The sequence below is a fragment of the Osmerus mordax genome, chromosome 14 (genome assembly GCF_038355195.1).
Source record: "Osmerus mordax isolate fOsmMor3 chromosome 14, fOsmMor3.pri, whole genome shotgun sequence".
NCBI lineage: Eukaryota > Metazoa > Chordata > Actinopteri > Osmeriformes > Osmeridae > Osmerus > Osmerus mordax.
Window position 1 is genome coordinate 10,433,236 of NC_090063.1, and position 16,420 is coordinate 10,449,655.

At 43.5% G+C, this 16,420-nt stretch overlaps 1 protein-coding gene across 1 annotated transcript in view; it reads right to left on the bottom strand.

Moving 5' to 3' along the window:
* Nucleotides 1-12,948, bottom strand: part of dlc1 (DLC1 Rho GTPase activating protein) — a 69,270-nt gene extending 56,322 nt beyond the window's left edge. Inside the window, exons 1-3 of the mRNA XM_067250055.1 lie at nucleotides 11,041-12,948; nucleotides 5,508-5,654; nucleotides 5,081-5,260 (exon numbers count right to left, since the gene is read on the bottom strand). Of these exons, the coding sequence (XP_067106156.1) occupies nucleotides 5,081-5,260; nucleotides 5,508-5,654; nucleotides 11,041-12,948 (2,235 nt within the window). The remainder of the gene's footprint in view (nucleotides 1-5,080; nucleotides 5,261-5,507; nucleotides 5,655-11,040) is intronic.
* Between the last annotated feature and the right edge of the window lie 3,472 nt (nucleotides 12,949-16,420).

A 16,420-nucleotide genomic window follows, 5' to 3' on the forward strand; every position in this document is an offset into this window, starting at 1 on the left:
CGCACATCATAGCCAGATGGCTCAGTGTGTTGTATTAAACATGTATTTATCTCCAAGCCTAGAGCTATGGAGAGTAAACAAGCTCTGTTTAGGTCACTTGGCTCTCCTTGAATGTGTCACAAGTCATGAATTTGATAATTTATTTGATTATGGGCTATTTTTCAAAATTACACATCTCTGTTCATCTTAGTGTTTAATGCAACTCTATAAAATACATTGGCCTCAATTTCAGACTAGTCATAGAGAAATACCTTGGGAGTTTGTCATTGATTGAGGTCATGTATAATTACCCACAAACATCAACAAACACACACACACACACACACCAGTCATACTAATACTTTGTGTGACTTCCTGCATGTGCACAATTCTATATTACTAAAAGGTGAAAGCAGATATGCCGGATATCACCAGTTGGATTGTTTCTCCAATTCAATTAAATCCCCTTATTTTCTCCCAAAATAAGCCCCCAAAATACTAAAACTCCAGCTCTGTCCAGTTCTTGGAATGCCTGATGTAATCCCAGAAACTTGGAATCGACAGGAAAGAAGAGATTTCCGCGTGCAGGTTGAGAAGTTCATTTCTTCACATCCTGCTCCATAAAAACAAACACTTTTCCCTGCCTTTCTTCCATTCTTTTTTTTCGGTTTCTTTCTTTCAATCCCTCTTTTTTTTCGACCATGACCAGGAGGCTAAGGCCGGTCACTGATTGTGTCTGCAGCTGTGCTCAGCAGCAGCAGATTGATTCAGGGGACAAAAACACCACAGATGCTAGTGGCTGACTGGCCCAAGACAGGAAGCAGAACCCCAAATGGAAACTATTATGCAACCAGGAGGACACTGGTGGTTGGCACATACAGCATGGTTACTAGTGAAGCTGACAACATCTGTGCACCAGGAACACGTCAGGCTGTGAAGAATTTGATTGCGATTCACAAAGGGTGGGTGGCGTTGAACAAGAGAACAGAGTTAGAAAGCCACTGAGGTGGTAGAGAGGGAGAGACAGAAGAACAGCAAAATAGTCACAGCAAGCTATTTGGAGAGGTTTGGTTAGGACAAGGGATGTTTGGGGACTTGCTTGCCAAGCAGGAACAAAGACAGAGAGGAAGCACAAAGGCCAGGACGGCCTTGCAACATTATCACGCAAACAACTGCAAGACTAAGGTCCTCCCCCCAGACACCATTGAACAAATATGTAGCAAATATGTAGCATGCCAACAACTAATCAGAAAACTGTCGTACTGTCTCTTCTATCTAAGGTTGTATTCTGTTCAAAACTTCATTTGGTGTGATATAGTTAAAGTGTTCATTGTGGACCAGTGACAAAACCAAGAGAGCGATGACAGATGGTTTGTTTTGACCTCTGTTGCCTGGGAGATGGAACACAGATGCAAACACTGGGGTCAAAGATCGGGTCCAGTTATGGAATTTCCAGAGACCAAAGATATAGAACAGTTTGTACAGCTTGAAGTCTGTCTCTCTGAATGTAACAAGTTGGCTTGTGAGTGTTGTATTTAACAGGCTGAGACGAAAGGTGTGTTTGTGTGGCGTTTAACAGCAGAGGCCTTTCGAGGATTTTGTCATGCTGGTGGGAAATCTCTCCCCTTAAGGGAGTAATTGATCTGTTGTTTCCGACTGTAACATTGGAGCACAGCAGAGATGAGGGGGCGGAGGGTGGGGGGGGGGGGTGAGGGTCAATGTCGGTCATGACCCCCCCTGACCATCTCACTGACATGGGACATCCTTTGCGGTAAAATTCATCTTAAAATAGCGGCACAGTCATTTGCACCACCTGACACACTGGCAAACGGCGATTACTCATCGTGTGGTGGAGGTTAGGTTGTGACAAATCTCCCCGCAAATACAAGAATACGCTGTTTCATAATCAGAAACTTAAGGTATGAGATCTTTATAAACGCCAACATTTTGACTAAATGTTAATTTTCCTTGACAAAACCATTTCCAGGCCATGGCTGTCCGTTACACCATGTGAAACAAAACAATAAGTGACACTTGCCACTGCACAACTAGCAGCAAGGAAAGAATTCTGCCACGGTGGGAAAAACACCTGCTGTGTCACGACGTCTGCTTGAAACCAACCCCACACGCTCACAACACCACAATAACAGCCACCTGTTAGGACGGGAATACAAATAGCACTCGACTACAATAGAGCGGGCCAAGAATACTCCTCGCTTCAACCTGACACCTGCTATGGCCTAGCGAGCTAACACCGGCACAGTGTGTCACATACCACAGTGTGTACACTTGAAACAGCACAACACAGCCACATGCCTTGGCTTAGCACTTATCAGTGTTATGTAAAATGATTGTCCCAGAGGAGAAAGAACACTTGAGTGTTTGGTGTACTGTGCATGAACGTACAGTAAACACACAATGACAGTCCTGTACTGTTTGTGCTGTACCATTGTTGTTACTAAAGCATATCGAACCGCAATGCAGGTACGCTGACAATGCAGGTGAAATGTTACGATTTATTAGAGCAGATGTAGAAAGAGTGGACCAGTGCTAGCGCACTAGGAATCCATGTTGTTGCATCCAATAGTTGCAAGAGCACTATTTATCATAAGGATTCAATCTGTTTCATTCACCTGGTACCCTTACGTAATCAACTAAGGAATGGAAGGACAGAAGCACAGAAGATCATTGACAGAGATCCAATACATGTGCACACACACTTCCTGACTATAATTAGATTAGTTTCCTAATGAAAAAATATGATCAGTTCTTGTTATCTATGAAAATCTTTCATTACCCAAATGCGTGCCTAATCAGGCTATCCTTCATGGCCGGCAAATAAAAAAAGTTTATTGTGTACCTAGCATGTATGTTACCATGCAAATAAAGGGTAACTTGTTAAGAAGAATATACGTTTGCATGCTAGTCCATCTTCAGGAATGAGGTTAGTCTCATGTCTGTGGTAAATGAGCTGACCAAAAGAGCTTGTCCAGGGTTTGCAGTTGTACTTATCTGTTTCTGCAGAACTCATTTAATTACCAGCCAGACCCCTTTCTCCATCTCAGTTTTTCCTACTTTTCTCTCATTCCACAAGGTCTTTATAGCTATCTGTTGACTACTTATTTCTCTCTCCTCACATCCTCCCTTTCCCTTTCCCAGCTCCAGTGCTACAGAAAGCAGACTGGATTGAAGGAGAGGATTTAGAGGCTGATAGAATGTATCTTTTCGTATTAAAAGGAAATCTCACATCTCCTGTGTGGGAACCCAAGACAAAGCCTTGCCTGTGGGAATGGTCTGAGTGTGGGAATCACTACTGGGTAATCACATTTTCACCCCCTGAATCGATTGGTTTAGAACATTCCACTTATGTCTGCCTATAAGATTACCAGTGCATCTGGAGGGCACCAATTTCAAAAGGGGGTGGATACGACTCAACATAGTTTCTTAGAATTGTTACATTTTTCCATTGCTACTTTAACCACACACACTGAAGCTAAATACTACAGTAAAAAATAAAAAGATATATCTTTGTGTGTCTTCTATTTAGTGGACATCTCAACACCTCAGTGTCTGAACCGACTGGATGGAATCTTACAGCTATTAACCACTCACAGTCCTCTTTAGAAAGTCATCATCAACTCAGCTTAAGCCCAAAGCCTACATGGGGTCTCCACTCCTCCCGCCACACCCCTCCAGTCTTGTTAGTGTACTGTCCATTAAGCAAGGCAAAGGCTTTGTTTATTTTAGCTTAGTGTGCTGGCTTAGCTCATCTCAGAGGACATTTAAATACCCAATGACCTTATTGAAAACTGTTTCAACATTACAACATGAAAGTTTGGAAGATATCAGCTTACACCATGCTTGATACTACAGTATCACCATTTAAGGTACAAGAAGATTTGGCATCCATTTTAATGAGAAAATGCTAACCTCAGGTTATGGCATGTAAAGGGGCCAAACTGCGTGGAGGAAGAATTGAAACAGATAACTCTGGAATGCAGGTTTGTCTGTTCTGAGAAAATGTCTAATCTCTAATCAGGTGGGCAAATGTGTTTTGTTGTCAAGATAACGTGCATGCTATGTAGCAGAAACATCCTGTCCGACATTTTCTTTATCGGGACGATACTGTATCACCATTTTTGCCTGAAGAACACAACGACGAGGTAAGTGACGCACTAACCTCCTCATCCTGCCTCAGAGAAGTTCTGAAGGAAACACGAGCAACAGAATTATTTTTGAAAATTTCCAACAGTGATTCCGCTTGGTCAGAAAAGTCCAGGAAGTTAGTGGCTCATGGACTTCATAGACATAAATCTTTCTTGAACAATCCAACATCCCCCAAATTCCCCCTTTGCCCACCCCCAGATGACCCCACCCTTGCCCTTCCACCCCTCTGACCCCACTGTTGACCCCTTTGTTGGAGCGAGATCCCTGGAACCAGCTAATTACAGGTTTCAGCGTCTGCCAGGCAGTAGTCCTCAAAAGCCCCCGTCGACATTCCTACGCGTTGCTGAGTCACTTTGTGTATGGATGTATTGTTCAGTTGTATAACAGTGTGCCTTACGCTTAAGTGGATTTATTCACGACTGCTTGCTGTGATGCCCTGCATGTGTCGCCTGATGTGTTTGTGTGTCAGTCTGTATGTGTGTGTTTGTATAGAATTTCTCTCTGCCTAGTCTCTGGGTAGAGGCAGACACGTCTAAGTGTGTGTGAGATCAGGCATGAATGCTTTTTAGCTGTGCACAAGGCCACTTTGCCTCTCACTTAGCCTTAGCACGGTGCAAACACTCCTGATGGCCCCTAACCTGCAGAGCAAACACACAGAGTAGAGGGAATCCAATCTGGAGCCTTGGCCCCAACAGAACCCAATCACACAGTTGGGTTGGCATGAAAGGACTTCGCTCGTTGAGGGTTCACCGGCTCATTTCAAGCGCGCCCAAGCCAAAGACGTTCGCGTCACAGTCAGGGGTTAAGCTGATGCATGAAGTGTGTGTGTGTCTTGCACACTTTCTTCTTTTCATTTGATCCATCCCTATTTTTCTTTTCTTTTCAACTTTGTAAACTGTGATGTAGGTCCAGTGAGAGCTCCTCTCAGACTTACCCCAGCCTTGGGCTTGGTTCCTGATGCCGACACTAAGGATGAGGCTGGGGCTGGGGCTGAGGTTGAGGTTGAGGCTGCATGGCTCAGTGCAGTAGATGTTTGTTGTGGATGTAGGATGTTGACAGACTGACAGGAGCTGGTGAGGGAGCAAGCTCCTTTCACTGAACATAGATCCATATCCTAGAAACAGACAACCAGGATGAGCAATGACATTGGAAGCTATCCTTTTTGTAACTTTTAAAATATATTTTCACAACAACTAAGTCTCCACGGAAATAAAAGGAACTTCTAATGAAAAAGTTGATGCCCTTCTGCTCAAATCTACAGACTACAAGGTACAGTGTGTGGTAGGGTACAGTGCGCACGATACAATGTGTGACCTGCAGACAACAGACTAATGCACATTGCATGGTGGTGACATACGGACCGACTGTTCCCTGCGCCGCAGCGTGGGGGTGTTGGCCATGGAGGAGGCAGTGCTGCTCAGGGCGTTCTCTATCTCCTGGTCCAGCTGGTCCAATTTCATTAACAGCAGAACCATGGAGTCCAGACGAGACCGCTCCTCCCTAGAACTCTGCAAGCACAGCCAGAAGGAAAGATCGATGAAGAGACAGACAGACAGAAAGACAGACAGACAGACAGACAAGGTACTCCTATTTAATCTGTAAGAGGGTAGTGCACAAACAGTAGCAATATATATCTAGCCTTGTGTTAGTCAAAAATTAAGAAAACTGATTCATGCCATTCATGTCATCATCTCAATATATTAGCCAGCTTCTCCCTGGCCTTGTTTGGTCCAAGTCCTACCCTCCTTTGAAGAAAATGTATCTAGCAGTCCTGCATTTTACCAATTACCATCCCAAATACAGACAGAACTAAAGGAAGAGTGTTGTCATATGTAACTTTGCTTTATATTGTGCACTTGTTAGAAATATCATGCCTCTTCACCCTCGGATTCTGTAATTGCATCAGTCACAAGCGGTCAACCTGGCACTAAGTAAGGACATTCATCTGTCAGGTGCTGCCAGTCTGCCCTGGCAGGGTCAGGCTGTGCCGTCCACGTGGGCATAACACAAGGCGCCCTCTGAAAAGAACAAATTGAACTAGAGAGGTTACAATTTCAGGTGTGCTTGCATCCATTGCAGGTGGGTCCGTTATTATTTGTTAAAAAGCATTATCTCTACTGGAATCTTTATTCCAACATTACCATCTGCAAACTGAAAATATTCCCCCAAAAACGTAAATAAGCTTAAAATATCTTTTGGGAAAACTGGCTGACATAACAAGTTTACTGGAAGCAATACTTGACAGTAACAACATCCCTGGTCTGAAGACTCGGCGCTCATGTGACCGTCTATCCATGCTGTAAGTAGGGAACAGCGCATTCAACTTTGTCAACCTCTCTCAAACCATTGATCCTTGGGCCTACTGTAGCCCTGCATGTTTTTAGATGTTTATCTGCTCCAAATGACTGGGTTGGCAAAACAAAAGTTGGAAGCAAGATACCACTAATAAGTGTGTCCTTTTTGCACCTTCCCCCACCACCTGGAATTGTTTTCTTTATGTATATTTGAGACCACACATTAGTAGATGTAGGCCTACGTTTCAACTATATGGAAATGGATTATGAGGTTGATTGGATTAAATTCGAAAAAACGAGGCACAATTTTTACTCATCTGTCCATATTTTTTTTTGTGCAGATGGGAGAGAAATGCCTGTGGCAAGCTAAGTAGCTAGATAGAGCGAAGGGCAGTTTGTAACGCTCAGAATGTACAGTAGCTTTAAAACGGGAACTCGTCGGACAGCTGTCTTACCACTTTAGGTAGTTAGCGAGCTGCTAAACTAATGTTCTACTATAGGTAACTTATCACCAGGCCTGGTAATCACGCGTGTGTTGGTGACATTAGTGATGTTTCTGACTGTGGCTAGCGAGTTAGCCACTGTTAGCCTAACTTTGTCAATGTAGTGCTAAAATTGAGGGACAAGCTACAGGTGGGAAAATAAAAAATTCTAAATAAATATGTGAGATAACATAGTGTTTGCCTTGCTGACGCAAGCACACCCAATGAGGGGTTTAATCAAACCTCAAGTGAGGAAACCTCAGCAACATGTATTTTGTGGGGCATGACATCCTTGTCAATTCACTTAATGCTGAGTCTGTTTCAGAAGTTACAACAGGCACAAGTCCCTGTATCAAAAAGTGAGTGAGTTTTATTTATTTGTATCCACATCTCAGTTTTGATAGAATGAGTCTTCTTGTGACCCTTGTGATTGGCTGAGGTGCAATGTAGCAGATGGTCTAAAAGCATTCCAGAGATTGCTATCAGCAAAGGCTTTGATTCAATATAGACCACAAGAAGGAATTGGCCTGAAATCAATGAACTGAGTCTCAGTTTGAACTGCCACGGACCACAAAACTTCCCAACCCATTCAGTCCTGTCCTTCCTTCTCATCCTGCCCTTTTCTCCTCCTCTGGCTGTCTACTTCCCTCCCTCGTCCTGATTTCCTCCTCTGCCCTCTTCTTCTTCTGTGTTTTTCCCATCTTCCACTCAGTCCAGTCTTGCACTGACCTCAGGTGGTGAGTTGCTGGTAAGACATGCCTCCCTCACTTCCACCTCTACTTGTCATGTTTTTAATTCGTCTCAACGTTCCAACTTTTCCACGTAAAAAAAAGAAATTGTCTGCTCCCTTATTTCCCGACTTTCCTACTTTCATTCCATCACTATTGACAATCCCAATGTCCTGTCTCTTTCTGTCCTGCTTTACTCCAGTCCAGAGGTCGATGTTAAATGTCGCCTTTTTTTCTTCTTTTTTTCCTGATGTTCCTTCTCTTTTTACGTCTCTTTTTCACTTTCCTCTCTTTCAGTCATTCTATCTTTTTCCTGCTCTCTCGTTTGCCAATTCTCTCTCTCTCACTCTCTCTCTCTCTCTCTCTCTCTCTCTCTCTGTCTCTCTTTCTCTCTCTCTCTCTCTCTCTCTCTCTCTCTCTCTCTCTCTCTCTCTCTCTCTCTCTCTCTCTCTCTCTCTCTCTCTCTCCAGCTTTCCTTGGTTAGAGAAGAGTAGATTACATCATCAGTGATGGCTCATTAGTCTCAAACAAAGCCTTTTACAATCAGTACAGACAGACCCTGTGTAACCGCTTTACAAGAGTGAGCTCACACCCCGTTTGTGTGTGCGTGTGTGTGTCTGAAGAGGTTGAGTTGAGTTTGTGTGTTAAAGCAAGAATACAGGCAGTACGTGTTGGAATACATTTCTGCTTACATTCTGCTTAGTTTGTCTGCAGATATGTGAGTGTGTGTGTGTGTGTGTGTGTGTGTGCTTGTGTGTGTGTGTGTGTGAGTGTGTGAGTGTTGGTGAAAAGAGCATCATCCAACTAACTATGATTTTGGTTCCCTCATGGTTGCTATTCAAACCATGAGGGTGTGTGAGAGATACTGCTATGGGTCAGGAGAAAACCAGATAGGCTGACGTATATATGTCAAGGGACTCAGAACTGCTGTGAAAATATGACCAGCACAACTCTGTGACTGACTTCCCAACTCACATCTTGTGACTCGTCTTACACTTATTTTCAAGTTAACGTTGAATTAGCCAGCCAGCGGTTCCTGCTGGGTGTGCTGAGCGGGTCCCAGGAATGGTAACAGTGTATATTATGGAATGGTTAGGAGCGGGGATGCCTTGACTTCTCTCTGATGCTAATGCTCTAACACTAAGTGTATTCTGGCAACTCAGGCAATCCCGATGCCATGCTGTTATGTGACAAATAACTTCTCAATAAGGGTTGATTGAGTGAACAAAAGAAGCTGGGCCCTAATGACAACAACAAAAACAAAAACAACAACGTGCATTCTCTTAGCCAAGGAGCATCATCTTTTGGGGTGGGGTGAAAGGGGAGTGGGACATTCCAGTGGTTTGGTGGCTCCTCTCAAGTAGTTTTTTGATCTTTACAGTCGTGTTTTTTTGCATTTCACCACCACTTCCTGTTGTTTGGGATGGGAGAGTTCCCACACTGACTGACCTCCCAAAAGCCCCCTTTCCACTCTCTCTCTCTCCTTCATAGCTCTGTCATACATCCTTTCAGCCCACTTCTCCAGACTTCATGGAAGACAGCTTGCTAGTGATGCAAAAATATTTTCAAGATAGGGAGCTAGTCATTGTTTACAATATTACCACTGTATATTATGCAGACATATATTATATATTTACTGCTTCTCATCTCTACATATCAACAGACAGATAACTTTGTCATCAAGTCAGAGTCAGTCTCACCTGCCAGTCTTTGGGTGTACTGTAGCCTACTCAGTCATTTGATATACTTAGTTGGGCTTGTTGAGTTTATATCAACATCAAATCTAGTTGTTCCTTACGTGGCGTGGGATTACAAAAAAGCAAGCAAAGTCTTGACTCATACTTAAAACTCCATGCCGACCTTCCCAAAAAGCATATTTGCAAAGTAAACTAGCCGCAGTCAATGCGCATCAAATCTCAAGACACTAAAGCCTTGCTGTCACAGTCCCTGGAGTGGGTTCAATGTGCTCCCATATGGTAGATGAATTGCTTTGGCGCCCTCCACTGTCACGGATGGACTCATTTTAGGTCAGTCAAGCCAACATGTTAAGCCAAGTTTTTTTGCTGCCTGCAATAAAAACGCCATAGGTTTTACATGTTTTGGAATGTGCATGCATGTGTGTGTGTGTGATCTCACAGGGTCTCTCATCTTTGGCATTCAGTGGCGTGATGTCCGTCATGGAAGGAAAGAGCTCCACCACAGCTACGTAAACCCCAGATTCAAGCCAAAGCATCAACACTACGCAACATCCAGAGGGATTGCGAAATCTTGCAGCATTTTGAGAAACTGCCTACAGATTTCACTGGAGAACATCACCTCTCTCTCCACGAGGTATTAAAGTAGAAAAGTGGCAGACCGCATATGTTACTCTTTAAACTAAAGCAATCAACCCCCAGTCTTTCCAACAGCACACTCAATTTCCAGTCTGAGATCTTGGCAGTATTATAAGTTATATTTGGTAAGAATTTTTATATAAATCCCTTTAACAGCTCTGTGTTTACTTAATGTGCTATGTAAACAAACGCAAAGGTAAAAGCCTATGGAATATCAGAGGAATTAACTCTTGTTAAATATAGTTGAGTGAGTGTTGTGCTTGGATAAGGACATCTCCAAACAGCATACCTACTTAATGGGCCTTGGCTTATAAATAATTGCTTTATTGTAGTTTGCCCAATGGGATAGATTTTCAGCTAACTCTCACACATATGTTAGGTATTTTGGCTGGTCACAGTTGTGAGATGGCAACACAACTAAATGAACAGTGTCGGGCTTTTGAGCTGCATCAGTAACTAAGTGTGTAAACAGCAATGGATGTTTGGCTGACAGGGAGCTTGTTCAGAGGCTTTTACCTCAGGGATGTCTTGGCAGGTACAAGCAAGTGTCACCACACTGTATTGAACCCCCTCACACACACACACACACACACACACACAGCACTCACACAGAAACACACACAGTCTTCATGCCCTTATAGGACCTTGTTTTGCAAGCGAAGCTAGGCTGAGGGTAGAACATTTTACAGATCCCCTGGTCACAGTTATGAAAGCATGTGAAAGTGAAGTAATTGTTTTCCGAGAGGATGGCCAGAGTGCGGTACCGAAAAGATTTGTGGATTTGCTTCATAACATTCAGCACCCAAGAAATGTGTTGATTGTATGTTGATATAACAAAGGAACTGCTTTCGAAGACTCTGCTCCCTTTAGTAAAACGTCTTCATGTGCAAATATCAAAACAACAGTCTTCAACAAACGTCTTACGATGATGTTGTTTTTTCAAATTTTCTTGAAACGAAAGTGTAACTCCATACAGCTAATATGCTAACTGAAGCTCTTTCAGTTACCATATACCAACAGTACCAACCCCAAAACAATTGTAAACTTTTTCACATACCTTTCTCATGCGCACCTTCACTGGGTTATCCTCCATCTTTCTCTCAGAGTCTCTTCTCCCCTCTGGAGCTTCAGAAACCAGATGAGGGCTGTGGGGGTTGCCAAGCTGCGCTAGCATCTCCATCTCCTCTATTTTAGAAAGTTTATCCGCAGGCTTCTCCCATTCTCTGTGACCATCTGCCACCTCTAATGCGGGTGACTCACCTGACGCCCTGCCTGGGGCCTGGTTTCCATAGTGACCCTTTGGTGAGGCCTTGTCATTGGTCACCTCGGGACATGCAGTCTGGTTTAGAACATTCTGCTCAAAGATGACATCGACTTGCATCCTATTCGGATGCTGGCTCACAAAATGGGTGGAATATTCCAAGGCCATTTCTGATGGGTTCTCCAGGAGTGCAGGGCCTTCGTCTACCTCATGGTGGATAACCTCATGGATGGTGTCCAGCTTTGAACTGACGCCATTAGGAAGGCCTTGATCTTGAGGTGCTACTATGTTTTCAGAGTCTGGTAATGGTTTTACTAAAAAAGAACGGTCTTTGGAAGCAGTGGAACCCCTTGTGTTCTCCATTCGGGGGTCATTAGGGCTTCTCTTTGTCAAATCACAATGAGTTTTCTCTGTGGTTAATACCGCTTCCTGGATTTGGTTGAGTTTTGGTTTAATTTCAACACAGTTATCAGCAGATGAGGTTGCTCCATTGCTGTCTGTGATTTTCTGGTGGGCTTGTTCTCTATGGCTGTGCTCCACTTGGGCTGGGTCCATTTCTGCCATTTCATTGTCTTCTGTTTCTAGCACTGTCTGGTCTACAAAGGTTTCACAACCTTGTACCTTATCAATCAAAGTTATGTCCCAGTGATGATCTTGGTCTGCTTGACCACCGTCTAATTCCCTTTGTAACCCACAAACCTCAGCTGTCCTATGTTTGCATTCTGCCTGGTCACCATTCCCTATCTCTACTGAATGAAAAGCTTCTAAAGTCATATCAGCATTAACTTTTCTGCCAGACACGACATCTCTTCCACACATCTTGGATTTTATTGATCGGTTCAGTAACCCACCAAAGTCCACCTCATGATCCATGACAGGAATCCTGGTTGCCTCCAGTGTTGGATGATCTGTTTGCGGTTCCAGCTCAGAAAAAGCTGCGGTGGGTTGTGGAGACCCTGAGGGCTGAAGAGGTCTTGCTTGACAGTTGGTATTGCCCTCCCTCGTCTCCTGCGATTCTGGTGGTCCACCAGCTGAATCGGTCAGTGACAGTCTATTGTCCGGAGAGACAGAGACGCATTGTTCCTCTCCAACAAATGAGGACTGAGGCGTCAAGAATCTGTCATGTCCAAAGTCGTGATTCCTGAACATGTCTGTACCATCCTCACATTTGCTGTCTAGAATGCTTACCTCATCATGGCTACTATGGACTATACAGATTAGAGAGATGCTGTGATCCATACAGGGGTTGGAGAGAGATGAGCACTTTGTAAAATCCTCCGTGTGTGCTTGTTTTAGATGTCCTTCTCCCGACTCATGTAACAATTGGGTGACATCGTCAACATCCACCACTTCTGTTGAGCCCTCATGGGACTCCTGTGAGCCCTCATGAAAAACAGGAGCCACAGTGGTACCACTGTCACCCACCACTTCCATACACCCTAATTCTGTATTCGCATTCACAAAACTGGGGGTTATGACCTCTGACCCTTGAACCGTCTCATCAGGGAGTGACTTATGACAGCACTCCGGCATGGAGGCACATCTCGCCCGCCGCCCCTGCTTGAACCCTTCCGTACCAACCAGAGGCCCTTCACTGCCAACGTCATGGCAACAGACCAGGTCCAGGTCGTCGTAGCTGTACTGTAATCCCGAGCGGTGAGTCACATGATCTTCCCAACTCTTTTTCCGTAGAGCTACAGGCATGGCGGAAGTCCACAGCTAGCCCATAAAGAGTTCTGTTCAAGACGTAGACAAATCCAAACGATGGAACAGCTCTGTTAAACTTCCTGTAAGAGAAGAAAAAAGGGGGTTGGCAGCAGTTACTTCAATTTCAAGTGCTTAAATTCTGTATGGACCTAACAGACTTTGCTGAGGGTAATATGGAGAATAATGTTACAGTTTGAAAGTAAATAGCTGAGTGAGTAGGGAAGAAGTTAAAGAAGGGTGTGCACAATCATGTTCCCTCTTGTGTTCACTACGAATGTGTAAACTCAGCTGTGCCTTTGTAAGCTGACATGACTCCCAGTAGTATAGAGACACACATGGAAAAGCCATGACTTTCATGAACAGTTTTTCCAGCCTGCTCATTGGAAATTAATTATCTGCAATCAGTGACATGGGCAGGAAGAGATCAAAATGAAGACATTCTGTATTTCGACATTTCTAATAATAATAATAGTAATAATATATATACTTTTTAAACTGCCTGGACAAAGAACAAGTGTGACAGGTTTAGACCCCAAACATTTACCGCACATAAAAACTTAACAGTCCGAATCAAGACAAAATGTACACAAGGAGAACTGGCAAGCTTGGCCCTGGCTCCCACATAAACGGTTCAAGCTCATGATCCTGAGGAGGAATTTACAAATGTGATTGACAGTCCAAATGTTCCAAGGGGCCTGGGCAATTTGTCTGTACATTGACGTGAGCAAGAAAACATATTGGCTTCGCATGACTCTCTAGCGCGTCATAACATGGTTGTTAGAATCACTGCCTGGTTCTGTGCTGGCTGTAGTCACTGGCTGAGAATGTCTCTTTAGCTTTGGAAGGAGTACTGAGAAGTTCTGTGATGAAGGAGACAGGCATGCACATGATGCAGCAAAAAAAACTCCTATATATATTTCACAGCACCATATTAAAGTAAGCAGTAGTTCTAAGAAAATCTATAGTCATGTGTACTAGGGAGTAACACAAAAATAATATTTAGGCTACATGTAATACATATACAAATAATCAACGCTAACCCCGGAATATGTTGGTCATATAATTTAAACGACAATTTTCAAGAAAATGCATTCTTGTTTAAAGTATCTCAAAAGTTAAAGCATTGTTTTTTTTAATGTTTGAGACGGCAACATGCTCTTGATAGATCCGGCGCTGTAGACAAATTGCTTCGGTTGTGATTTTGTGACGACTGAAGTCTGACAGCTCTAATGACTGTGGTTTTTGCGACGGGAAGATCGTATAATTCCTGGGACAGCTGCTCGGAGCATAAAGTATTCCCTCATACATCTGTTCAGCAGTCTACAAAAGAAAACACATGAAATTAGCGTATTCGTTATGAGCCCTTTCCACGGCCTGTTTATCACAAGTTCGTACGCTAACGGCACACCGACTAACACTTTCAAAGGAAACGAGTTGTTTGTGTCTAATATGACATTTCTGTTGACATGTATTACAAGCCGATAAATCGGCTTTGCAAAACTAATTTTCCCATTATGAGTCAGAGGAGAGTGTGTGGGGAGATTTTTGCTTGTGTGGCTGAATGTACTGCTGCATGTGTGTCATCTGTTTTGTGGAAATAAATGTGTCACTTTCTCTTGAGGGAATGGTCTTGAGAAGATTTATGACAAATGTTTCCATCTTAATTGTAAATCCAGTGTTTTCAGGACCTCTGCAAGAATTATTTGCTGACACAAATCGGAAAATGGGATAAAAAAAAAAATATATATCAATGCCAGGAGGAATTCTGTAGAAACTAAAGTGTATCAAATGTTCTCACCACAGCAAAAAGATGTACATGTATCCTCAAATATTTGTCATGGAAATATTTACTCTTTATATGGTCATACATTGTAGTCCATAGTCAGTACTTGACCATAGTCACAGAAGATTCCCATTGCAGTCCATGATATAAGCAGCATGACTATAGTTTGAAAATAATCCATTCACCTCTCAGCACAGTTCCATTTCCATAGTTCCGAAAAACAATATCATAGGGTAAGAGAGAGTGGCAGTACTTTAGTAATTGAGTTAGTATTCCAATTAGTCTCTTCACACAATCTGAAGTGAGATGTCCTTCACTTAAGTGACACTTGAATCCAATCCACAAAGCCTCTTCAGAAATAAAACTCCTTTATCTTCCACCTATGATATCAATCCCAACTCAGGGTCCTAAAGGGTTGGCAGGTCCAAATCAGTCACTGTCGGTACCTTTACCAGGGAAAAGGAGCGCTGGGTAATGTGAGACCCTGAAGGCAGGCGCAATTCTGGAACCATTGTAAAAAATCTCTAGACAGCTTCCATCTTGATCACATTAGGGTTTTTGCTGACGACGAGCGCCTGGAGTAGGGGTAGTGTTGGAGAGAGAGGGGGGTGGCCGGTGCTTTTCCTCCCCTTCTCTCCTCCATCCTCCACTCCCTCCTCGTGGCTCCTGACAGGGAGTCTGAGTCACATCCACATCCTGGCTGATCCCAGGATATCTAGGCAGGCTTCACTTGTTTAGTAATCTTCCTCTTTTTCAGTCCTCCTGTTTCTTCTCACTGTTGTAGAGATTGTCATCTCAAATCCTTCTCTTTCAGTCACTCAATTCTATCCTCCTCTCTTACTTGCCTGGCGTCTCTCTCTCTCTCTCTCTCTCTCTCTCTCTCTCTCTCTCTCTCTCTCTCTCTCTCTCTCTCTCTCTCTCTCTCTCTCTCTCTCTCTCTCTCTCTCTCTCTCTCTCTCTCTCTCTCTCTCTCTCTCTCTCTCTCTCTCTATCTCTCTCCGCCCCCTCCCCAACCCACCCACCCCACTCTATCTCTCTTTCTCTCCAAGCTGGGAGAGGCTTTCTCCAGTTGCTTTTGATTAGTAACAGACAGGCAGCTTGGTAAAAAACTGGATGTTGGCCAAGTGAGATTGCAGTCATGTTTTGGCAGTCATTTCTGAGGCATGTGTTTTTTTCGTTACACAGTGTGTCGCCTTGTAACTGCACAGGCATCCTTGCACAAACACTTTGGCGCTGTAGAAAGATACAGACTGCCACATGTTTACAGACATTCCTGAAGAATATGACGCTCTTGCAAAAATACAAACTAAGTGGTTAAAGACGCATGTCTTATTTTCAAAGACGCATCTGGATGAAAACGTGTAACGCCCACACAAGTCTTTAAAGAAAAATAATGGTTTCATAGTGTATATTTGCAGCTCTGATTATACATGACCTAATATAGACTTTTCGTCATACACAAACATCACAGGAGACGGTATCACTGAGGACTATTTGAACAAAAGTATTTAGTTATATATTTTCACTCGGGTCTAAATGTTACCAATGGCCATACCTCTGGATGAGATCTGCAAGCATATGATGGGGAGGATGTAGGGGTTGGGGGGCTCTTGAGGGCCATAAAAAGCAGTGAAGTGCTCCATACACAGAGCTCAATCTGGTCCTGACTGGGTTTCAGAAGTCCAA